This window comes from Anabrus simplex, chromosome 1 (genome assembly GCF_040414725.1).
Source record: "Anabrus simplex isolate iqAnaSimp1 chromosome 1, ASM4041472v1, whole genome shotgun sequence".
Classification (NCBI taxonomy): domain Eukaryota; kingdom Metazoa; phylum Arthropoda; class Insecta; order Orthoptera; family Tettigoniidae; genus Anabrus; species Anabrus simplex.
The window spans coordinates 454,127,069-454,153,955 of NC_090265.1; the positions used below are offsets into that span (position 1 = coordinate 454,127,069).

The window sequence follows — 26,887 nt, forward strand, 5'->3', positions numbered from 1 at the left end:
ACGGATGCACCTCATGTGTGAAAAATGTTGCGAAATAGAATTACTGAGAAAAGAATAATTAACAGTTTCTTGAGTGAGTGCACGTTACCAATAGAACATAACAGGGAACCTCAAATTATTTAATAGCACTCGGAGTGGAGGAAAATGAGGATTTCGGCCAAAATATAGCATTAATGCCATGTCCAATTTTAATCCCCTAGGTTCAGCATATGTCCTGTTACCTAGTAGGCACTGGGTCCTCCATGGGCACTGATAACTTGCTCCATGCGTGATGGCATCGACGCGTATAAGGCGCGAATGGCGTCCTTGGGTATAGGCATCCATGCTGCATTCACCTGGTTCCACAGTTCATCTTTGGTGGTTGGCATTGGATCACTGTCCGACTCGTTGGCTGAATGGTCAGCGTACTGGCCTTCGGTTCAGAGGGTCCCGGGTTCGATTCCCGGCCGGGTCGGGGATTTTAACCTTAATTGGTCAATTCCAGTGGCCCGGGGGCTGGGTGTTTGTGCTGTCCCCAACATCCCTGCAACTCACACACCACACATAACACTATCCTCCACCACAATAACACGCAGTTACCTACACATGGCAGATGCCGCCCACCCTCGTCGGAGGGTCTGCCTTACAAGGGCTGCACTCGGCTAGTAATAGCCACACGAAATTATTATTATTATTGGATCACTGCGCCGCACCCGTCGTTCCCCCATATCCCACACATTTTCGACTGGCGACAAGTCCGGTGATCGGGCGGTCCAGGGCAACAGTCTGACATCCTGTGACAACAAGAAGGCACGTGTTCGTGCAGCAACATGTGATCGCGCGTTGTCCTGCTGAAATATGGCGCCTGGGGTGTCGTGCAGAAAGGTTATGGCTACGGGTCGCAGGATGGCATTAACGTAGCTCAAACTGGTCACAGTGCCCTGGACACGCACCAGCTGCGATTTGTGGTTGTACCCAATAGCACCTCACATCATAAGGCCTTGTGTTGGCGCTGTATGTCTTGTGCGAATGCAGTCAGTGTGATGCCAAACCGCCTCCCCCCTTCCCTTGTCTGCGGCGAACCAAAATGCGGCCATGATTTTCAAACAAACAGAACCTGGATTCGTCCGCAAATACTGCCTGCTGCCATTCCTGTCCCCATTGACATCGTTATATACACCATTGCAGTCTAGCATGTTTGTGCACGTTAGTCAAAGGTAGGCGGAAAAGTGGACGACGCGCCGGTAACCCAGACCGTAATAAACGGCGATGGATTGTCAGTCCTGATAGGGTACGATGTGTTACACTGTTCCACTGTTGCGTCAGAGCCGAGGAGGACGCAGATTTGTCCTGCAATGCCATTCGGATGAGGTGTCAATCTTCTCGGGGGGTGGTCTGTGTGGTGCGACCAGACCCATCTCTAACGATTTAAAGATAAGAGGTGTAGAACTAAATGAGGCCACAACACTAGTTGCAAATAGAGGATTGTGGCGACGTATAGTAAATTCACAGAGGCTTGCATACTGAACGCTGAAAGGCATAACGATCTATAATGTTGTATGTATGTATTTTTCAAACACCCTGTAGAAACTATTACGGTCTTCTTTGACACATTATGTGCACACCCGTTGCACTGCCGACACATTTCTTCCCACACGAGAAGCAATTTCCCGGATGGATGCATACGTTCTCTCGTGTCAATAATGCGCCCTCTTTCAAATTCACCCATTTGACGGTACGGTTCTCGCATACGTCTGCGAGGCATCCTGCACGTCTGATCAAGTCACACTGATCCATTACCTTCGGTTTATAGCGACAACGAGAGCCGCAGGCACATTTTACTTCTCGGTAGTGGTGCGCCGAGATATCGATGTGTACCTTGAACCTGAGGGCCGACATGGTTCAAATGCTAATTATTTCTTCAGAACATACTAATGCACATGTCCTGTTAATATGAACTTCCTATCTCTAGTCTTTCAAGGTTTTTATGAATATGAGTGTATTTCATATCGTATCAAGAAATTCAAGCGATGCAAGTTAGGAGGTGAAGCACTTTACCAAAGTCTGGAAAAGGACTGTTGGACGTATTGTGAACGCCTTCTTCGCTAGGGTACGGAGCATTTCTTTGTAATATTCTGATATTTCTTTATCTTCACGTCATCACAAAAATTTCAAGGTTCGAGGAGAGCAATGAAAAAAATGAAATGGCGTATGGCTTTTAGTGCCGGGAGTGTCCGAGGAATGTTCGGCTCGCCAGGTGCAGGTCTTTTGATTTGACGCTCGTAGGCGACCTGCGCGTCGTGATGAGGATGAAACGATGATGAAGACGACACACACACACCCAGCCCCCATGCCAGAGTAATTAACCAATGATGGTTAAAATTCCAGACCCTGCCGGGAATCGAAGCCGGGACCCCTGCGACCAAAGGCCAGCACGCTAACCATTTAGCCATGGAGCCGGACAAGGAGAGCAATAAAATCTATGAATTAAAAAAAGGCATGCGGAGTGTGGCTGCAACTAATCAGATAGTAATAGTTTCTGCAGGGTGTTTGAAAAATACATACATGCATACATACATACATACATACATACATACATACATACATACATACATACATACATACACACACATACATCATCCTTATACCTTTCAGCGTTCAGTATGCAAGCCTCTGTGAATTTACTAAACGTCGCCACAATCCTCTATTTCCAACTAGTGCTGTGACCTCATTTAGTTCTACACCTTTAAATCGTTAGAAACTGAGTCTAAACGTCATCGCATCGGTCTCTCTCTGCTTCTCTTACCCTCCATAACAGAGTCCATTATTCTCCTCCATTCACCTCACATGAGAGTAAGGAGACAAGCTGTTCAACTAAGCGTTATGCTCCTAGCTGTCAGTGGAGATGACAGTAGTATATGAATAAGCTTGAGTGGAGCGTTTAGAAGTGTCTTAATATGAAGATGAAGTTGGAATATACAGTAGGGCGACAACTTGGGCAAATATTCGTTTGTAGGAATAGGAGTTATGGACTGGAATAACTCACCAGAGGAGATGTTTTGAAATCTTGTAAGAAAATGCTAGATAAACAACTGATATGGAATCTGCCACATGGGCGACAGTCCTAAATGCAGATAAGTGATGATTGATGAGAAGAGACGTCCTCGAAGTCAGGTCTGCTGATCATTACATATGTGATGTCAGAGTACAGATAGAAACCTTCGGATATGTATCTGTTTATTTTTGATCTAGATTAATCTCCCGACGTTTGAAGGAAATGACTTCTATTCCTAAGTGCTTGTGTAGGGCTGAAGTAGGCCTACAGAAACATATGATACCGGCTGGCGGATCTGGGGAGACATCAGACTCCTCTCAACGATGCAGTGGAGAAAAGTTTACATATAACCATCTGAGACATACTGAGGACCAGGATTAATAGTTATAAATTACGAAATACCGTATTAAAGGAAATATTCAGAAATTCTAAACCAGCCTCGACATTTCGATAAAGACCATCCATAAAACAATCTATAAATATTACACGAAATGATAACCGTGCCGTATGTTTCAGAGAGAGAGATATCTAAAAGTAGGAACTTGAACAATGATTATGTGCAATGCCCTTTCTTTGCGTAGTTATTAATGGGGGTGAGTTTTACGCTGAAGCTGACCACAGAACGTACGGCACGATCACCATTTCTCTGGGAATCCAAATCATGAATGATATTCTTACATACCCAGCATGCTAAACAAGTCATGCAACCAGAACGACTGACAGCTGATGAGTTTCTAATGGCACCACATTTCTTCAGCACAAGGAAATACTGTACACAAAATGTTGACAGTTTCACAAGCCAGAAAAACACAAACAAAGACGACGCGGGAAGGCCACGTGCCTATCGTGTTCTACGTGCCGTTTACTGGTAAGCCAATGAGGGACGCCTTTTAGACCGGCGCGTTTTTCTTTTCGTTTAATTTGGCGTCTGCTAACCAAAAGAAAAAAGAAGCAATTTTTGAATGGTAGCCAACTGAACAGCTGGATAAAACAAGAAGCCTTGCGGACAAGCTGGAATCTACATCTGAAGATCAGTTCCAAGCTGTCATCTAATAAAATGAAGCACCTCGAATAAATCGCGATTCATTCATTACGTCCGAGGGTCGAAGACCACGTATATTTAGCAAGGGAGCTTCGCTACCAGGATACTGCAACATGTTGGGCTTCATGTACACACTGTGCTGCGGTGGGTATATTTACTTCTCTGTGGTGAACACGATAATAAAACACGCGTTTTAGTGTTATGTGTTCGTCTATTTTGGGAACAAGAATATTAAGCTATTTTTAAATCGTGTATGAAGATCTCTTGAGAGAAATGATCTTAATCTTAATTCGTCGCACTGCAAGTTGCCACATTACAGTGGGTAGATGCGAAGACCAAGTATGGTAACCAGAACCTTCCAGAGAAAACTAATCAGAAATATTCTAAACTGGTAAATAATCTTTCACCATATCGTTGTCCGGCTCCAAGGCTAAATGGTTAGCGTGCTGGCCTTTGGTCAGAGGGGTCCCGGATTCGATTCCCGGGAGGGTCGGGAATTTTAACTACCATTAGTTAATTTCGCTGGCACGGGGCTGGATGTATGTGTCGTCTTCATCATCATTTCATCCTTATCACGACGCGCAGGTCGCCTAGGGGAGTCAAATAAAAATACCTGCACCTGGAGAGCCGAACATGTCCTCAGACACTCCAGGCACTAAAATCCATACTACATTTGATTTCACCGTTTTGTTGTTACAATTCTGATAAATTTATCTAAAGCAAGCTAGCTTGTAGTTTTACGCTACTGTTAACATGGTGATCATAGTCACGGGACTTCCAGTTTAATGTGGAATCTGAACAATAGGAATGTACTGTTGGCCACGATACGAACCACGACCTCCTTAGTGGGAATCCAGCGACAATGCCGCTCGGCTACCATATCTCGCAAGGGCCGATGACCTCGACGTTTGGCTACTTAAAATAACAAACATAATCTATATTTCTGGCATTTCTTCCGATACATCTCCCTCTGTAACCTCTGAACTGTTACAGCCCAGATCTACTCACATTCATTCCTCGGCTTCTCCCTATCTTACTTTCCTCAAAATCAACTAAACAACTCCTGCACGTACCAAGATGAGACCTACCAAGCTCTATTTTCTTCCGATCAAATTTCGCGAAATCGTTCTCTTCTCACTAACATGAGCAAGCACCACTTTCATTCATGATCTGATTAATCCATTTCACCTTCAACTTTCTTCACATAACCTTACAAAAACTTCTATTTTCTTTCTTTTTGCATCAGTTACCTCCATGTTTCACTTCTATATAGTGCCAGCTCCCCACAAAAGTCTTCAGTTACTACAGTGAGTGACTCAGACCGCAAAGCACTGATTTTCTGAGATCAAATTGGCAAGCTCAGTCAAGTAGCATTTGAAGGTGATCAAATACGCTAGCCTAGAGCAGACCTCTTAGTGCTATTCGACAGGAGTAGGCTAGGTGTCGGCACGGGGTTTCACCCTCTCCTTTCCTACTTTCATATACCACGTCATTAATTTAATTGCATTACCTCCTCTGATGAGGTTAATGTCAGGAAAGACATCCGGTAGTAAAAACTTGCCGACCCGGTAGAAAAACGGGACAGCCTCATGTCGGTAGATCTAACACGTAAAAGAACTCCGGCGGGAGAAAAATTCCAAAACCTCAGCGTCTTCGAAAATCATTAAAAAGTAGTTCGTGGGAAGTAAAATCAATTACATTATTAATATTATATCTAGGTACAGGGATTATAAGCGTTGTGAACCACTTTTAACTGCGTGGAAGAATAGGTTACTTATAATCCATAATACAGAGATGTTTGTGGTATTGTAAATGAAATCATCAGGGTCGGTTTTTCCCTCGGACTCAGCGAGGAATCCCACTTCTACCGCCTCAAGGGCAGTGTCCTGGAGCTTCAGTCTGTGGGTCGGAGGATACAACTGGGGAGGATGACCAGTACCTCACCCAGGCGGTCTCATCTGCTATGCTGAACAGGGCCTTATGGGGGGATGGGTAGATTGGGAGGGATAGACAAGGAAGAGGCAAGGAAGAGGCCGTGGCCTTAAGTTAGGTACCATCCCGGCATTTGCCTGGAGAAGTGGGAAACCATGGAAAATCACTTTCAGGATAGCTGAGGTGGGAATCGAACCTATTTTTCATGTTTCGTTCTGGCAAGTCCATCTGAAACCCGGGAATAATTTTCCATTGAACATCGTTCTTGTTATAACAACAGAGTTCAAACCAAAACATTTTAAATTATTTTTTTAAAGGGGAGGGGTAATTTACTTAGAAGGGTATTATATACCACCACATACTGTTTGAAATAAACACTAGTAGTTTAGCCCTACGATCCTTCTCCCCCCCCCCCCTCCTCCACCCCCCTCGCCATTCTTTTCTGATTTCGCGCCCTGTTCTTGTCCCTCTTGCACAACTGCACAAGCTGTCAAAAACCTCTTCCTTTTGTCCCCACCTCCCTCTGACTTCTTCTGGTGACAGGCCGTTTCGGTTATAATATCCCCATCGTATCGTCTCCCATTTGGGTACGCTTTCTTTCCTGCCATCTATTTCTTTCAAGCATTCCGTAAGTATTATATTTGATGATATTTTTTTGCGGTATCTTTGCTATGAAGTTTGTTGCTCTCAATCCGATATATATTCCGATGTCATCCATTCTGCTTTCTTCCAATACGATATACTTTGATGTGCATTTGTCCGGTGCCAAGATCCATTTAAGTAACGCACTTGTATTCTTCCCAGCTTTGGTTGCTCCGCCCATCTCCATATCTCTGTTGCGTAGAGTAACATCGAACATCATCATAATTTCTTTGGTAGTCGGCCCCAAATCTTCTTTTACACATATGCCAAACCTGCTTCATTTCAATTAATGATTTATTTTAAGCCTATGTACTGTGTTTTCTCAATTTAGGTTTCTGGTGAACAGGTAATAGTCTTAAGTAAGATAAAGGGAAAAAGGATATGCTCCTAGGGAACAACATTATTATCTTGCCGCTTAGTGTTTACCAGTGTCCCCCTCATGAGGTACCTTCCGCCTTTATAAACAATTCGTGTTGTGTTATTACCGAATAACAACAATTCGGTTTGATTTCCAACATTCAGTGACATAGGTTAAATATCAGGGCTTAAATCAAAGGTGAGTACATTATTCGGCTCGATGAGTAGCGCTCCAGGTCAAGCAGGTAAAGGAGCAGACGGAATGTGTAGCCTGGCAGCGGCCTGCAGTTACAACTAATGAAGAGGTGTGTATCAAAACAGATTTAAATTTTTAACAGTTTTATTGTGACTAACGTATCGTTCTATTCAGTGCATTAGATCATAGTGAACCGGGCGAATTGGCCATGCGGTGTGCATGCATCCGGGAGATAGTGGTTTCGAACTCCACTGTCGGCAGCCTTGAAAATGGTTATCCATGGTTTCTCATTTCCACACCAGGCAAATGCTGGAACTGTGCCTTAATTTAGGCCACGGCCGCTTCCTTCCTACTCCCAGCCTTTTCCTATACCATCGTCACCATAAGACTTACCTGTGTCGGTGCGATGTAAAGCAAACATAAAAAAGATCATGGCGAGGAAACAAAAGTAGTTTATTTTATGTAAAATAGGTTATTTCGCGTATGAAAACGTAATTTGCCAAGTAATTGTTTAATTAAGTTACTTTCATTTAATTAGGTTATGCGTAGGAAACAGAATTACTTATGTTGACACTTGATAACTAAATACTCATTTGACCGCTGCCTGCTGTCATGGAAATACAGTAGGCCAACATAAAAGGGTGTTTAGGAATATAGAATTTTTATTATGAATTCTTCCTTCACCTAGAATACAAAGAACACAGAACACAGTGAATATTAATTAAAAAATAAATAGTTTTTAAAGAAAAGTGTAAAACGATTGTGAAATTGAATGTATGTTTTTAAATAATTCAAAAAAGTAGTGAAGTTATGATGATGATCATGCTTGTTGTATAAACGGGCCTAACATCTAGGTCATCGGCCGCTAATGTAGTGAAGTTAAAAGCTACAAAAACATTTATATAAGTTATAAGAACTTGATAAATAATTCCTACAAAACTTAAAAATTATGTATGATTCGGACCTGGGGCCAGTTGATCTTATTCCGATGAGATATGCCAAAATGAGGATAGACCCCCTGAGAGTTTTCAGCCCCCAGTTCACTAGTTCATCACTGCTGATTCGTAATTCTCTGACAACGAACGACGAACGAACCGTACGATTGTATTGCGTAAATCTATATATATATAAAACTTGTCCTGACTGACTGACTGACTGACTGACTGACTGACTGATTCATCATCGCCGAGACAAAACTACTGGACATAAAGAAATGAAATTTTGGGGATATATTCATATTAAGATGTAGGTGCTCGCTAAGAGAGGATTTTTGGATATTCCGTCGCTAAGGGGGTGAAAAAGGGGGGTGGAATGTTAAAATGGGTATATCTATACCTCAAAACTTTAAAAGTTTACAGATGTAAAAATTGGTATTTAGAATCTTCTTTCAAAAGAAGGAAACACGTATTTTTTTGTTTTCAGAAAATCCTAATAGAAGGGGTGAAAAAGGGGTTGAATGCCTTTAATCCGGATACCGGTACTTATATCTCAGAAACTGAAGATATTACAGACCTGAAAATTGGTACTTTTGATCTCTTTTAAAAATAAAGAAACACGTATATTTTTTGTTTTTGGAAAATCCAATTAATGGGAGGGTGAAAAAGGGGGGGGTGAATTTTTAAAATGAGTGCATCTATACCTCAAAACTTTTATTTATAGATGTAAAAACTGGCATTTAGAATCTCCTTTAAAAATAAGGGAACACGTATTTTTTGTTTTCGGAAAATCCCAATAGGAAGGGTGGAAAAGGGTGAAAAAGGGGTTGAATGCCTTTAATGAGGCTACTTATATTTCAGAACCTGTATTACAGACCTGAAAATTGGTTTCTGGGATCTACTTTAAAAATAAAGAAACACGTATTTTTCGTTTTTGGAAAATCCAACTAATGGGGGGTGAAAAGGGGGGTGAATTTTTAAAATAAGTGTCTACATCTTAAAAGTTTAAAAGTTTACAGATGCAAAAAATGGTATTTAGAATCTCCTTTAAAAATAAAGGAACACATATTTTTTTTCTGTAAATCCCAATAAGAGGGGCGTAAAAGGATGAATAATGGGTTGAAAGCCTTTAATGAGGATACATATATCTCAGAAATTGAAGATATTACAGAAATGATAATTTGTATATGGGATCCCCTTTAAAAATAAAGAAACACGTATTTTTTGTTTTTGGAAAATCCAATTAATGGTCGTTCAAGAGGAGGGACACATTGGGGTGAATTTGTTGAAAGACTATATCTACAGAATATCTGAGAAACGTAAAATGTTACAGACGTAAAAAGTGGGTATTTGGAATCTCCTGTAAATGTAAAGAAACATAGGTGATTTGTTTTTGGAAACTCCACTTAAGGGGAAGTAAAAAGGGGTTGAAGTTTAAAATGAGAATTTCTACAGTATATCTAAAAAAACTTTACATGTTACAGAAGTGAAAATTGGTATTTTTATCTCTATTAAAAATAAACGTGCATTTTTAGTTTTCTGAAATACCACTTGGGTGGAGGGGGGTAAAAGTGACTGAAAATGGTGTTGAATTCTTTTAATTAGGCTACTGGTATCTCAAAAAAGAAGATGTTACAGGTCGTGAAATTTGATATTTGGAATCTGCTTTAAAAGTAAAGAAACACGTATTCTCGTAAAATCCAATGAAGGGGGGCTGAAAGAATTGAAAAATTAATTGAGTTAATTGTATGAGAATACATACATCCAATAAAAACTAAAGTTGGTACAGACGTGAAAATTGGTATTTGGATCTCCTTTAAAAAAAAAACCGCGTTTTCGGAGGCAAACCATCTTGGGGGGCGGGAGTGGAAAGGAGTTGAATTCCTTTCATGAGGACACATAAATCAAAAACTGAAGAAGTTAGAGTCGTGATAATTGGTATTTAGAAGATCCTTTACTATTAAAGAAACAAGTATTTTTTTGCCGGAAAATTCACAAGGGGGTAGGAGAGTGAAAGGAAGTGAAAAATAGTGAAATTTTATTTATGGGGATACTTATATCTCAAAACTGAAGGTAATAGACGTGAACATTGGTGTTTAGAATCTCCTTTAAACATAAAGAAACACGCCTTCTTTTAATTTTTTTTGGTGGGGGGGGGGGGGAATAAACTTAACGGCGGTGGGGTGTAAAAGGAGGTGAGACCAATTGATTTTACAGTTCATAATGCACTTATAAGGAGAGCTGGGTTCCGTGGTTCAAATCCCGGTCACATCATGTAACATTCGTGCTGGAAAAAGCGGAGGCGGGACAGGTTTTTCTCCGGATACTCCGGTTTTCCCTGTCATCATTCATTCCAGCAACACTGTCCAATATTTCATTTCATTTGTCATTCATCGATCATTGCCCCAGAGGAGGCAGCCGACCCAATTCCTATTGTCGCCGCTAGATGGGCTTTATTCATTCCATTCCTGACCCTGTCGAATGACTGGAAACAGGCTATATATTTTCGACGTACTTATTCTGATCATAAACCGATCATTTTTAATGTTTCCTGGGTTCGTTTTCAACAGTCATCTTTTCCTTCGGAGAACGTTCTTAGATTACAGTAGATTTTCCTGGCATATAAATAAAAATTTGAATACATTTGAAATAAACGATAGGAATGACATTGACCGTCAAATTTTTCACCTCTATAATAAGGTCAATAATGTACGGAAGTATGTCATTCGTATCGCCAGAAATCCCGCACACTTGCCTACGCGCGACAATGGTGCTGGTCACATTGTCAACAATGACAATGGCAGCAGATGTAATTTACCGCCAAGTAGCAGTCTTGCATCTTGCTGTGGGGTCCAGAACATCTATAATAATAATAATAATAATAATAATAATAATAATAATAATAATAATAATAATAATAATAATAATAATAATAATATTCTGGACCGTCGTCAAATGTGCGGAGCGCGCTGGAAATGGGTCCTGGACGGGTAATGACTAAGAATGTAGTCCGGCCGCGGGTTCAGTACTGCCAGGGCACCCAAGACGACACCACGCCGGATCTGCTGAAGGATTTGATCCAAATTAAAAATGCTTATAGGAAAAGATTGCAAAGAGATTGCAAAGATTTAGGGACCCAACTGACCGGGTGGAATACCTAGACCTAGCCCGAGAAGTACGAAATCGATTGCTGGAGGGAAAGATTGAAAAATGGGAGGAAACTTGGCGTAATCTATTAGAAACGAGTCATATCGCGAATTTTGGCTGATTCTCTTAGAAAAAGAGTCAGATCGCGAATTTTGGAGGATTATATATAAAACAATAAGCATTCAATTATAAATTTCAGTATAATACCGTAGCGAAGCACGGGTATCTTGCTAGTATAATAGCCAGGTGCAGTGCTGTGGCTATGCTTGCCCTTTGAATCCGCCTATCGCCTTCTAGTCTTTACAGCACAAGCTGTTAAAGTCATCTGGGAGATAGATGGTTTTCCGTGATTTCCCATTTTCACACCATAATTAAGGCCACGACCACTTCCTTCCCATTCTTGGCCTACAGGGCTCATGCCGTTGGCTCAAGGAGCGGGGTTCTCTCATTGCCCACCTATGGTTTAAATAATATAGTATTATCGAGTGAATACCTAACTGTCAAGAGAGGGTGAAGAATCACTAAGTCAGTAGGTTCAGGATTCATACGTAGCGCATGCGACTAGTAAGCGATTCATTCGAATATGGTGGCCTACGACTGACGAACGAAGCTCGTGTGAAGACATTCCATTTTCTTGATAAATACTTGTCAAAGTTTGCAAATAACCACACCTTCGAATTTGTAACACATTGGCTCTCATGCTAGATGTAGAAACCAGTGCTGTTCTGTACAAAACAAACTTAGTACCTTGATCTCCGCAGATATTAACACTGTAGAAATGTAGCGACAGTCCGATTATGACTCGCCTAGTAACATTACCGAAAGAGAAATGATTTCTCATAGTGCATTGGCACTGCCGGTGGCTCCAAGTAGCCTACGCAGTGGCCTCCACGGTATGCACTAGCCAGCGTCTTGGTAGGTGTGCTAAGTACCAACTGATGAGCCCAGCCTAGCACACGACGGCGAAACGCTGGCAACCAGGAATGAGTTAGCTAGAAAATGTATAATGTCCAATAATGGACCATTTATATTTGTATTATAAACTTATTCATTCAGGACAAATATTTCAGATTCCCTATGGGAATCAACATCTATATCAACAGGATACTTACATCTCAAAAACTGAAAATGTTACATACGTGAAAATTGGTTTCGTAAGAGTGTAAGCTTATAATTTGGAATTAATGCACTGTGGTTCACAAGGGCGGATTTGAGGCTCTCAGTAGAACATTACAAGATAGCAGATAAAGCAATAGCTTGATCCGAAGGGTCACAGTGTTGTTAACTGGAGATTTTCGCCAAACATAACCCGTCATACCTAGGGGTACACGGGCAGATGAAGTCAAATCGTGCCGAAAGGCTTCATATCTGCAGCAAAATATCCGGAAACTTGTACTTCATAAAAATATGAGAGTCAATTTAAAAGGTGAGACATCTGCTGGGATTTTCGCGATGGAAATTGCCCTTCTATGGAAGGTAAAGTCGCCATCCCCTCAGAGTTAATTTCTAGAATATATTCTGATATAAGTAACATCAAGGGGAATCTCACAGAATGGTTGACCGAGCGTGCCATCTTAACTCCGAAGAGCGATAAAGCAGCCGCAATTAATCACATTCCATTAAAGGCCGTCGAAGAACAAGGCGTTAAATACAGGTCTTTTGACTCAGTGATCCAAACGGGTGGCGCCGTAGAATCTCTTGATACTGTGAATCTTTCTGCTCTTTTATCACATAAACTCATTCTTAAAATCGGAGCACTTGTAGTGTTCCTAAGAAATTTTAATCCACCTAAATTGTGCAATGAAGTGCCGAGATATCCCAGGACGGGTTCGGCAAGCCAGGTGCAGGTCTTTCTATTTGACTCCCGTAGGCGACCCGCGCGTCGTGATGAGGATGAAATGATGACGAAGACAACACATACACCCCGTCCCCGTGCCATTGGAATTAACCAATTAAGGTTAAAATCCCCGACCCGGCCGGGAATCGAACCCGGGACCCTCTGAACCGAAGGCCAGTACGCTGGCCGTTCAGCCAACGAGTCGGACAATTGTGCAATGTAACTAGGCTGCAAGTAAAAGCTTTGCATAAAACATTGTAGAAGCTACAATAATCACTGGGTGTTCTAGTGGGAAGACAGTTTGCATCCCAAGTCTCGTTAACCCCAACGAAATATCCGTTCGAGTTTAAAAGAACACAGTTCCCTCTCAAGGTGTGCTTTGCCATGACTATTAATTGACTTGACTTGAGAGAGGACTGTTTCTTACATGGACATTTCGATATATCGTGTTCCAGAGTTAGCTCTGCCAGTTGCCTGATCACCTTGGTCCCAAAAGGCAATACCACAAAGGTGGTTTACAAAGAGGTGTTGGGGTAAATGAAACACAATTTTTAGGCGAATGTTTATACTTTAGAAATTTTCAGATAATGTCTTAGTGCAATACCGAGGAACGATTACATTTGATCAAATTACGAAATTCACGCGAGGGAAGCCACGGTTAAGAGCTAGTCTATCTATATAAAGAAAGATGTAGGGGGTCATTGTCAGTAACTTCCTTCATTTTGCCATTTTTTTAAAGATATTTATCCGTATTAGGTCGACTCAAGACTGTATCATCAGCAGTTTTTAGCTTTTGTGTCTATTTGTTTGTCCTGCCATCACGGGGAAATGGCTAGATAGATCTCGACCAAACGTCATATTTAGGGTCTACTTATCCGGGAACAGGTCTTAATACGTATATGATTTAAAATCAATTAATTTTGTTCTCTACATAATTTCGCTTACTCTTCAAATGACGAAGAATGACTATTTTCTACGGGTCTCATGCTCTGCAGCGAGTGACGGACACTTGCGCAGACCGACATCGAATCTATCGATTGCCATGGCAACGTCTCTTCTTGCCAGCACAGAAGTAACGTAATGCCATTTTCGTCATCATTCCTGTAAACTCCTGGTTATTTGTTGTGTAGAAGACGAGAGAGGCACCAAGCTGCCATTCTGCAGGATATTTGCAGAACACCGTTGGAGGTTGCAATCGTCTTCGAATAGTACTAAGCGTGGCTAGTATCACGGAGTGTAGCCCACTATTTCACACCATAAGATGTTTGGTGTAATTTCTGTATCTCCCCTCTACTTCCGTTTCTTGCTTCTGACTTGCCTCTTCAGGCTTAAGTCATCTTTTTATCTCAATACTTAAAATGCTCTGTGCCTAAATTTCTCCTCTGTTACCACTTCTAATAATCCGTAATTCATATAATCAGAATTTAGTGAGGTACTCAATTTTTCCAATACATCAACATGATATTTACATTTATGTCCTATCCGGATGTCCTCAGATATTATCCTATCTTCAGTTATTGTCAAATTTCTTAACAGTTTTAATCTACCTTAATTTCTCCGTATATATGGGAGCGCTAAACCCGAAATCTGACCTCTCCATTCTATGAGTGATATTCTTTCGTGTATTGTTTCCTTTGCAGTCTATGATTTCGCTGATTAACTCACATAAAGTACCATTAACTGGAAGTTATTTAGAGTCAGAGGGTAGGTTGTGACACTTTTCAGAGTTGGGTCCTTTCACAATGGCCAATAAAACATGAACTGCCCCCTTGGAATATCGTTCAAAGCTTAAAAACACCATTCCACGTCTAAGGATTCTCAGAATGCTTCTGAACGTGAGGCCGGATGGAACGCGGCCATATTTAGAAAGATATTTAGAGAGGGATGCAGATAACAGCCACGTTCAAATCACAGCGAGAACACCAGTGTTGATCTAGGGCTTTGCAGGTTTCCAGCTTTCACACACAACCTCGGTAGGATCAAACCCAGTACCTCAGGAGGGCTAGCCAGCGCTCTACTATCTAATCCATTTAGCAAAGCAAGACTGCCTCAGGGTGCGAGGCGAGGCTCTCTGCTGAGAGAATTAGAAGAGCGCTGAGTGTGTGAAGCTGATCGTGCACAAAAGTTCTGCTCTCAGAGGATTAGATAGTACCGTTTAAGTGAAACATCGTTGGATGGATCCAATAAAACTGACAGAAAGATCATTTCATTTAGACGAGAAAACCTAACCACTGAGGAATATTTGCAGGCTTTAGCAGAGCAACGAATTAGCTATACGTCGTCAAACGAAATACGGACTGCTTAGCAGGAATAGGAAGGACGGCCAGCTCAGTAACATAGATCAGAGACCACTGATGAAGATCACAAATTCTTAAAAGGAGAAACAGTGAGACATGCAATTGTTAGAAAATTAAGCTCAATCTCAACTGAAGCTAGATATTTACTGTTCTATAAAGTGAAAGGCAGTGAAGTGCATTAGCATATAACCTTCACATCGATTATATTCAGGACTTCAAAGTAGATCTCAAATGGAAGCACGAACCTGGGGAATTTCCTATTCATACATGAATTAACTCTATATGTTGCATCTATATAAATGAAAGTCGGTTTTGAAAATAGACGTGAATTAATAAGCCACTCTTAGTTCAATTTTCAGTGATCTACAACTTTGGTGCTATGACTTTTTGTCTTATCTCTATCACTTATACGTTAGATTTGGCTGTATTTCTCGATATTGTGTACATTTTGTCCTTTTTACACGCATGTTACATGGTTTGACACACTTATAGTAAGGACAGAATAATCAAATTTAGCACGGACATTAGCCCACCCAGCAACCATACGTGAGCCAAATTTTATGTTTCTAGCTGTCGCTTAAGTATCCGGAAAGTAACGCAGTGTATGAAAACTGTACCCAAATTTCGACCTATTCAAAGTTTCTAACTTAATATAACCCTTAAATAGAGCTGAAACGAGAAAATGTGATAAGATCAACCACGTAGATCGCTAAAAGGGCGTCTTATGGTGCAATCCGTTTGTTGATATGACGTGCCATTTAGCAGCAGTTAATCTGTAAATGAAGGTCCGAAATATTGTAAAAGTGAATATACTTTCGTATGTCGATCTATATATTCATTGAAGTCGATTTGTAGCGATGTAGGAAGTAGGTGTCTGCCATTATAATTTACAAATCAATAATGACTGTCAGCAGAAGGGGCGTCTGCAATTGTAATCAATATTCCCCACATCGACTTTGACTGCTGGCAGTAGGAATGGGGGCCTTCTCCCACTCCTGTGTAACTGGCATTAGTAAGGAGGGCCTACCGTTTTAATGGATAATTTCCTTCTCGATTTAACTGGCAGAAGGCAAGGGAGCATGCAATTTTGAAAGAAACTCCCCTACCCGTTCTTCCCTGGCAGTAGGCAAGGGTGCTTGCCATCATAAACAAATTTACTCATCTACAATGTGACTGAGCGGGTGAGTTGGCCGTGCGGTTCGGGATGAGTGGCTGTGAACTTGCATCCAGGAGATAGTGGGTTCGAATCCCACTGTCGGCAGCCCTGAAGATGGTTTTCCGTAGTTTCCCATTTTCACACCAGGCAAATGCTGGGACTGTACCTTAATTAAGAACACGGCCGCTTCCTTCCAACTCCTAGGCCTTTCCTATCCCGTCGTCGCCATAAGACTTATCTGTCTCGGTGCGATGTAAAGCCACTAGTAAAAAAATGCGACTGGCATTAAGCAAAGTGGCCTACTATTATAATCGAAACTCACCAACTCGTGTGTGACTGTCAGTAAGCTGACTGGCATTAGGGATAGGACCTATCATTATAATGATAACAGCACAACTTATTTTTGACTGACAGTAGGGAAGTTGCCTGCCATTATAATGAAATCCCCTCAACTGGAACGTGTCTGGAAGTAGGAAAAATAGCCCGCCACCGTAACGAAAACTCCCCAACTCGACTGTGAATGGCAGTAGGCAAGTGAGCCTGACGTTATGATAGAAACTCCCGAACTCGATTTAGAATGGCAGTGGAAAAGGAGGCCTGTCATTATCAACACAACTCCGCAACTCGCACTTCACAATGGAAACAACGCACGGGGATCACCCCATGCTGTTTCTTGGATAACGCTACGAGACATGCAATTAAAAAAATTACTGCATTTACCTCGACATCCGTATACAATGTAGAATACCGTAGCATAGCATGGATATATTTGCTAATCCTCTATATAATACTGATCAGAGATAAAATAATGGAAGGGATACGACACGTCGAAAAACAAAGGTATCGGCCAAAGAAAGACAAGGGCCACGAAGGGTGTGAAAATGAAAGACCCCGTAGAACTTGGGAACCTAGTACCTTCGGGGTCGGAAGTGAACAAGAGTTGACCAAGGGAGGTCGGAGATGATAGACGAAAGTGAGGAGCCTGGCACAAGCACGTGGAAATAATGCCATTACACAAAAGGGCCCCTTGGCCGCCAACGCACGCTCGCAAGTTAAGAGCCCCTAGGGCTCTCATGTTCTTGTATAACAATAAGATTCCCAGATTCTTCCCGAAAGGAATGGATTAATTTACGGCACTGAATGATGATTGAAATTAAACATAATAAGCGAGAACTGAAGCCTGTACATATGATGTTAAAATTACGGTAAATTTAACATGTTATCTATGATTGCTTCTGATATAAGGTGAAAGGGGAACATTTTATGTAGCTATTAAAGGGAGTATTTAGATTTTATGGGACAAATGCATGTGGACTCTCGGGTCGATGTAAGCCTCGATACGGCCTGTATATCACGAAGGAAGTGCCCTGAGTCTGAATAACTGAAAATAATGTTAGGGTTAAGTTTTTGGAAGCTTTATATGTCGGACTTGTTTCTAAGGAAACGTACAAACTTATTATTGCCACAAAAATGTATTAATGTTTGAGGAAATGGCAGCTTGCAATGCATGCGATACATAGTAATCAGTAATCACTGTTCATTGAGCGTGGTACACAATCTACAGGACTGAGGTAACACTACTATAGCATTTGATATTCTTAAAGGAATGTATGTCCAGAATAGAATGCGAAAGCAGGCATGAGTTTCACAACCCAATTCAACAATTCTACGGTAGGAATCAATATGATATACGAGAGAAAACTTTATTCCTATGGCCTTATTCCTTACATAATTTTAAGACCTGTTATGAAATAATGGGATTGGGAGAAGCCATCATTCTGCTCTATAGTCACAACACATTTGGAGCACAGTCAACACCAACAAACGACAGAAACATACCATTGTTGAACAGGTCGCTTACTGTGCAGTCCGCATTCAGTTAGTAAAGAAGGGTAAGAAAGATTCTCGCTATTCCCCGTTCACCCAGCACGCGTCCGTAAGGATTCCGGGGGCGATCAAGCGTGCTGACTCTCTGGATGATTGCCACGGGTGATGGCGGGGAGGGGCCATCACTACGGGGAAGCCTGCTGCGATCGCAGCTGGTACTCCCCCGTTGTATTAGCTATCGTCGGAGTGACAGCCGAACTCGACACGAGGTTACTGTTCCTCAGAACAGGGTTTTCTCTGTTTGAGGATTCAGTCCCGAGTGTCAGGAACGACTGAAACTTCGGGGATATTAGCAAATACACGGGATGAGGTGCGCGTCCGAAAGGATTCCGGAGGCGACAAAGCGCATCGACTTACTGGATGGTCGCCACGGGTGATGGCGGGGAGGGGCCATCACCTCTACAAAAGCTTCCTGCGTTAGGTCAAGGAAGCAAGACACCTTCGTCGTATTTGGTGATGTCCTCGGGGTGACAGCCGAACTCCATGCGAGATCAAGGACTGGTGATCTGTTTTCAGGATCAGTCTGCGACCGAGTCTTGGGGACGACTGAAGCCTTGGTGGCATCGGCAAATAAATGTTGGGTACGAAGCGCGTCCGAAAGGAGACAAAGCGCACCCGCTCTCTGAATGGTAGCCTCCATTGCAACTTGCTGCATTAGTCAGTTAGGTCAATACTGAACTAATTTCTTGCATAAGCCATGTTAGCGGAGTAGTTATGTCCTCATAACCTACTTCCTTTGGCTGCAAGTCCGCTGGCGTCTTCCAGCTCCCTCCTAACTTCAAATTGGCGTCCAAAAACATCCTGGGGGCAAAAGAAAAATAACTCTGAACTCTGGACTACCTTCACAATGAAGACAGATATCAGACTATCTTTCTTTGACAGATTCCAGGTAGATCTGCTGGAAGGTGTTATGTAAAATGTGTAGTCAGTGCTTTTCTCTGCTCTAGTCGCTGCTGCTGCTGCTCTTCGTGAGTTATCACATCACATGCTACATATCCGACAGATGGACCTAGAAATTCTACCCACAATCTGACAACTGAGAAGAAACGTGCGGTGAATGGACAAAATAACGCATGTTCAGCTGCTGTTAATAGCTTCAATTGTAAATTTTGGTATCAATGGATGGTCAGAAAATCAATGTATGAATAATTGTGTCTATCCCTATGATATTCGCTAAATAAAATTCAACATCACTGTTCTTTAACTGCAGTAAATATTCAATCAAATACAGAAGGCTAAATATATATTAAATAATATACATTATATATACTGTATTTATACTACCCATACTACCCGAAAATAGAAAAACTGATGGGTTATAGAATAACTCACAATCATAGGGTTTGCAGGAGATTTAAGATAGGATAATACCCATCTCCCGTAATCTCAAAAACCATAGATCCGGGAGAGGGTATTTTTTATTTTAATATTAACTTTCGATACACGCAGTTTACAAAACTGAATATAACATAACTGAAAAATATTCAGTAAAAACACAAATAAAGAATAAGATCTCCGGAAAATATCATGAATTAAAGTTTAACATTTGTAAGTGATTTAGAAAATGAACAGAGAAAGAATGGCCTGAAAAGTGTGTGAGAAACATTATTGTAAGTATGAAACTTCTCGGACATGCTATATCGAGATTCATTATATACCCCGGAAACATAACCCGCCAAAGAGGTCACCAGAGTAGTCATTCTCAGTCCCTCCATATCACGTCCGACTCCTGAAATGAATATTAACTACCGAAAGAAAAAGCAAAAAAAAAAAAAAACATGCAGACTAATTGAAATAAGACGATAAATTAATTATATTCTATAACTATAATCTATGTACCTAACAGCTATAGACTTCAAAGGAGTTAAATTCTCTAGATTGTCTGTCTGTCTATATCGGTCCGTCAATCCTGAGGAGCGTGATCTCTGAAGATATTTCTTTGTACCCGTTTCTATCCTCCACGGTCTTCTGCTATACGGTAGATTGAATGAACGATGTCTTTGTTGCATGTTTTATGCCATCTGTCCAGCGTATAGGTGCTCACCCACGCTCCCTCTTTCCAGGCACGTTTGCCAAGATTATGTGCTTTTCAAGGCTTCCTCCTCCACGACGCATAATATGACCAAAGAATTGGAGAATCCACTGTTGACATTTTGCCGATAACCTGGTATTGACGTTCAGCTCCTTTAGGATGTATTCGTTGGTTCGAAAGGCTGTGCAAGGAATGCGAAGCATTCTTCTCCAGCACCACGTCTCGAATGAGTTGATCTTATTAAAATCTGAAGCTCGTAAAGTCCACGTTTGAGCACCATAGAGGAAGATAGAGAATAACAGTGTCTGTACTAATCTCATCTTTAGCTTTACAGAAATGGAGCTATCCTTCCAAATATGAGATAACTGAGACATGATATTCTTGGCCATGGCAATCCTTCTTCTGATCTCTATTTCACAGTTGTTGTTGCTAGTTTATAATGGCACCCAGGTACAACATTTCTGAAACCATTTCCATTTCGCTGAAGGCACCGAGTTCGTTCAGCTTGCCAGGCCTATCAACTGCCATAATTTTTTGTAGTTTGCATGTTGATCTGCAAACCCAAACTGATGCTCTCAGTTCTGACACGGTCTAAAAGCTCTGTCATTTCTGCCTCACCCATGGCAATCAGTACAGTGTCATCTGCATATCGGAGATTTGATATCTTTCTGCCACCAATAGGAAATCCATCAGTCCATCCAGCCAATGCATTTCTCATGTTGTACTCACCATAAATATTAAAAAGCTGGGGTGACAATATGCAGCCTTAGCGAACGCCCCTTGTGTCTTGAAGATTTCAGACATCTTGCCATTTATCCTGACAACTGCTGTGTTAGATTCATATAGATTCTTTATCAACCAGATAAGATGTTTTGGAACTCCATTTCCAATAACACTAACTAGCTTGTATCACTTCTTTTTCTTCCTCTAATTTACTACTCCACATACCGCTAATAATGATGAATAATTTTGCAATTCTTCCTGGGTCATCTAAAAATTTCTCTCTTATTTCACTTGTCTCTAAAGAATCTTTTATACTCGTTATCTTTTATAAGGTTTTCCCTCCCATTTCTTCAGAACAATGTAAACATTTATTTTCATCTCTATGTTATCTGTAAGATTTATTTTTGTCTACCCCCATTTACCACCCTTTCCTTATTTGTTATATTATCCATATTTATCCTTATCCTCCCAATTACATTACAAAATTCCTCCAGTTACCTCTTATTTTTACACTGTTTTACATTTCTTGCTTTTCAAATACGACATCTTTTTAACAATATCTGCCTGCAGACTTACATCATTGCACGTCATTCTCAATCCCCGATTAGCTTGTTGTTGTTGTTGTTGTTGCTATTCTGCTTAACGTCGCACCGACACAGATATGTCTTATGGCGACGATGGGACAGGAAAGGCCTAGGAAGTGGAAGGAAGCGGCTGTGGCCTTAATTAAGGTACAGCCCCGGCATTTGCCTGGTGTGAAAATGGGAAACCACGGAAAACCATCTTCAGGGCTGCCGACAGTGGGGCTCGAACCCACTATCTCCCGATTAATGGATACTGGCCGCACTTAAGCGACTGCAGCTATCGAGCTCGGTCCCCGATTAGCTGTACAACTCGGTAGTCCCATAATTATTTTATAAACTACTCGCTTCTTAGAACGATTTTTACATATTCTTAGCTGTTCTATGCAGTCCCTTTCCCAGCAGTTTCCCATTCCTATAGTTTTCAAAACGTTCCGTCCCCCATCCATGCAGTATCCTTGGTTCTGATATTTCATTTGATGTTGGTAGGCTATCTGTAACACTTCGCCAAACTCGACCAAACTTCATATTTAGAGTATACTCGTCCAAGAGCAGGTTTTGATATGCATATGATTTACACATCACGGAAGAGACTGAGAGTTTAAGGGTGACCAACGAGTTATGTGATATTTTCTCAAGCACTATAGATTTTCTGTAAAATCTGTTGACCACATGTGAAACGTCCCTTCATTTTAAATATTTTGTTTTGTAATTTCTACAGTTTCACTTATTTTTTAAATTACGGAGAAATTACTATTTTCTGCGGGTTTCGTGCTCTGTCACAGACAACAAATGTATCGGTTACCATGGCAACGTATCTGGTTGCTTGCCACCAGGGAAGTCGCATAATGCCCTTTTCGTCAAAAGTCCTGTAAACTCCAGATTGTTCGTTGGGTAGAAGGCGATAGAGACATCAAGTTTCCATTCTGCAGGCTATTTGCGGAATACCGTTGGAGGTTGCAATCGTCTTCGAAGTGCACTAAGGGTGGCTGTAAATATTTCAACAGTACCGCTTAGTGTAGCCCATTGGCACAAACATTGGCCATATGCGAGCCAAATTTTATGATTCTAGCTGCCACATAAGTATGCGAAAAATAAAGCAATGTGTGAAAACTTTGTCCAAATTTCACCCTGTTCATAGCTTCTAATTCAATCAAACGTATAAATAGAGAAGATGCGAGAAAATACCATAGGAAAAACCATGAAGACCGCTCTTTACAGTAATTTACCACTTCATTTATACTCCCCTGCATGCTAGCAGGAGTCAATGTGAGCAGAAGGATATCATACGAAAAAACGTAACCTGTAATGTCCTGATTATCATTGGCTTCTCTATTTCTTAAACGTTTTTCTCGAGTGCACCTTCTCGATAGGAGGATTAATAAGGGAGATATCAATAACGGACGGTTTGCAATCTACGTCCCAGCGGACAGCCTAAAGCGGGTTCGTGTAAAGCAAATTTCTTATAAGTGGAAATCTACTATGTTAACCAAATTTCACATTTAGTAACCACATGTCCAATGGTAGGTTTTGATACGTCTGATCATCAAAAAAAACCAACGCGCACCTCACATCGGAGAGAAGGTATGGGGACCTCCCCGTGCTGTTTCTCGGATAACGCTAAGAGATATATATTTTAATAAAATATTACTCTCTGTGTGTACAGTAATTTACGTAGAAATCCGTATACAATATGGAATACAGTAGCAAAGCATGGGTACATTTGCTAGTGTGGAAGTATTTCTGATCTGACCGTTCTGTTACAAGTGCAATTAACCCGAAGTGGGAAGAAATGTCGTTTAAAACGGTCAATCACCCAATAATCGTCACATTATATAACGTGTATTTCACTTGAAATTGAAAGCTCTCATGGACTTAGTGAACGAAGGTCAAATACAGTATATGGACAAACTCTCTTGTTTTATGTCCTCGGTTGAGTGGCAGAAGCAATGGTTGTCTCTACTGTTACGGACCGAGGTTGAGGTGCCGACACTGGTAAGGTCATTAGCGTTGAATGACTAGAAAATCTAATGACACAGCTTTGGTAAAATTCACATATTCTAATACATGAAGTATGGGGTTCCCTGAAGTGGCGCTCGCCATAATTATATGAAAGACGAGAGATGCTCAAATCGCTATTCGTGAGTTTTGATCAACTAAACAAACATAGCGTTGATGGATAATATTCTGACCGGTGTTTGGGGCCCACCAGTACGGGATCTTCAATGAGCCTGGTGTCTCCAAACTTCAGCATCTACATGACTTGTTTATATATTAGATTGGAATTTAACCTAGGAATCTGCATAAATTCTCATTGTAATGACATACAATGATTTGAGTGAAGGGTATGATTAAGACGCAGAAGGTTAAATACAAAGCAAGCAGACTTCCACAGGCATTGACCGGGATTCGAACCGCGACCGTCTTTGTGGGATGCCAGTGACAACGCCAGTCGGCGTTCACGCCCCGGTAGGTGACAAACTTAAAACGTATATTATTATTATTATTATTATTATTATTATTATTATTATTATTATTATTATTATTATAGTGGTTTAACATCGCACTAAATTATTGAGGTTTCTTCCGCTACTCAATGATGGGAAAGGCCTAGAATCTGGAAGGTAGCTACCGTGGCCTTAATTAAGGTACAGCCTCAATTGCTTGGTGTGAAAATGGGAAACCACGGAAATCCAGTGCTGCCAACTGTGGGATTCGAACCCACCATCTCCGAATGCAGTCTCAGAGCTACGCGACCCTAACCGCATGGCCAACTTGTTCGGTATTATATTATTATTATTATTATTATTATTATTATTATTATTATTATTATATTATTATTATTATATTATTATTATTATTATTATTATTATTATTATTATTATTATTATTATTATTATTATTATTATTATTATTATTATTATTATTATTATTATTATATTTAACTTGTAATTGTGTTGCTCAGTGGACATACCCTCGTATTAAATATGCCTGCACACTTTACGGAAGGACACAGAGATCATGATGCTGGAATTTAAAAGAAAATGGAGCTATAAATAATTTTTATATTTATTTCATACGCCAAGGCAGCAGGGCCACTTATTTTAAGGTTTATAGCTTGTGTAGGAGTTGGATAATCCAGCCATCTGGCTGAGATGTTAAGCAACGGTGGGAAGAAACCGTTACTTTAAAATCCCTTTGTCACGTTACATGTATTTAGTTCTCTCCAAGGAATATCCAGAGTCCGTGACACACTGTGCTCGTGGAGAATGTGGGACAATGTATTAATCTCTGTCTTAAAAGAAGAAACATTAATTCTCCTCTTACTGTATCAAGTAGCAACGTCACGGTGAGATTTGGAACCTACTGGCATCCAATCCCACATCAGCTATGCTACACAGTCAGGAGCTAAAGGCCTTTTCACTTAAAAGTATTGTAGGTTAAATAATAACTATTCAGACACTTTTCGTTAACCCGGACCACCCACGATTCTACGACTTTCATCCTTCATATCAATATCAGAAGGAAATAGTAAGGTAAACTCGTAATCAAGTTTACCCTATCGTACGGATTTCTGCAATAGTTCAAAAATAGTTCAAGGCACGCATACTAATGGATGTAGTTTTAGTTGATTGTATTTTGATAACACACGAAGTAATTAGTCTAAATACCTGAAAATATCAGAAACAGCGGGTATTTGTATTGCAGTATCAACAAACATCTAGAAAATAGGAATGGACTTTATGACTGGGAAAAACATATGGCAGGGATGGATTCAATTCGATAAAAATATAGTACACAGTTCAACTTAAGCCGATGACATGGTGTTACTAGCAGAATATGTCAAAACTTGCGGTCTAATAACTTGGAAGAAGAAAGGAAATGCAGCTAATATGATGGGAATATCAGCATTTTCAAGGCTAACATGATATCGATTCGGAGGAAGGAACCCAAGGAAATTCAATACCAATTTCAGGCATTTAGAAGTGTATTCTAATAATAATGTTATTTGCTTTACGTCCCACTAACTACTTTTTAAGGTCTTCGGAGACGCCGAGGTGCCGGAATTTAGTCCCGCAGGAGTTCTTTAACGTGCCAGTAAATCTACCGACACAGGGCTGTCGTATTTGAGCACCTTCAAATACCACCGGAATGAGCCAGGATCGAACCTGCCAAGTTGGGGTTAGAAGGCCAGCGCCTTAACCGTCTGAGCCACTCAGCCCGGCAGAAGTGTATTCTAACAGGATCATATAATAATAATAATAATAATAATAATAATAATAATAATAATAATAATAATAATAATAATAATAATAATAATAATAATAATAATAATAATAATAATGTTTTACGTTTCACTAACTTTACGGTTTTCGAAAATGCCGACGTGCCTTAATTTTGTCCCAAATGAGTTCTTTAACGTGCTGTTAAATCTACCGACACAAGGCTGATGTATTTGAGGACCAATAAATACCACCGGACTGAGAAACAGACATGTCTGTCCATCTTTCACAGTGACATCGAGAAAACGGGAGCATTTCAGCAGCTGAAATTGGCACGAGGTATGGCTTGTTATCTTCCCATACAAGAAAATTATAAATGAATCTATCATGACCACGACTTCTGCATTTATGGAATGAATTTCTTTTAGTGCACTGATTGTGCCATATTTGCTTATGTTGACGCAAATACCACCATCTATCGGCACGAGCTTGAACTATGTCCGAGATATAGGTTACTAGAGCAATACAAAGATGAGATGACCCTCATATCTAAATAGATTAGATTGTCAGTGAAATGAATGAATCATCTTCACCATTCTGTGTATGCAACGACGTTACCGCGACTTATAACCACGAGATAGGGCACTGACGCTGCCCCATGCCTGCCCAGGGCTGACCCCTACTACTGTCTGTCTCTCACCGAGCTCGATAGCTGCAGTCGCTTAAGTGCGGCCAGTATCCAGTATTCGGGAGATAACAGGTTCGAACCCCACTGTCGGCAGCCTGAAGATGGTTTTCCGTGGTTTCCCATTTTCACACCAGGCAAATGCTGGGGCTGTACCTTAATTAAGGCCACGGTCGCTTCC

At 40.9% G+C, this 26,887-nt stretch overlaps 1 protein-coding gene across 3 annotated transcripts in view; it reads right to left on the reverse strand.

Moving 5' to 3' along the window:
• The window catches only part of Lmpt (Limpet), a 1,284,547-nt gene that overhangs the window by 884,454 nt on the left and 373,206 nt on the right, over nucleotides 1-26,887 (reverse strand). Inside the window, exon 1 of one of the 3 annotated variants that reach the window (XM_067135222.2) lies at nucleotides 3,717-3,752. The exons of the other annotated variants lie outside the window; for them this stretch is intronic. Coding sequence (XP_066991323.1) covers nucleotides 3,717-3,737 — 21 coding nt within the window. The 5' untranslated portion in view covers nucleotides 3,738-3,752. Of the gene's footprint in view, nucleotides 1-3,716; nucleotides 3,753-26,887 lie in introns of those variants that run through there. 3 annotated transcript variants of the gene reach the window in all.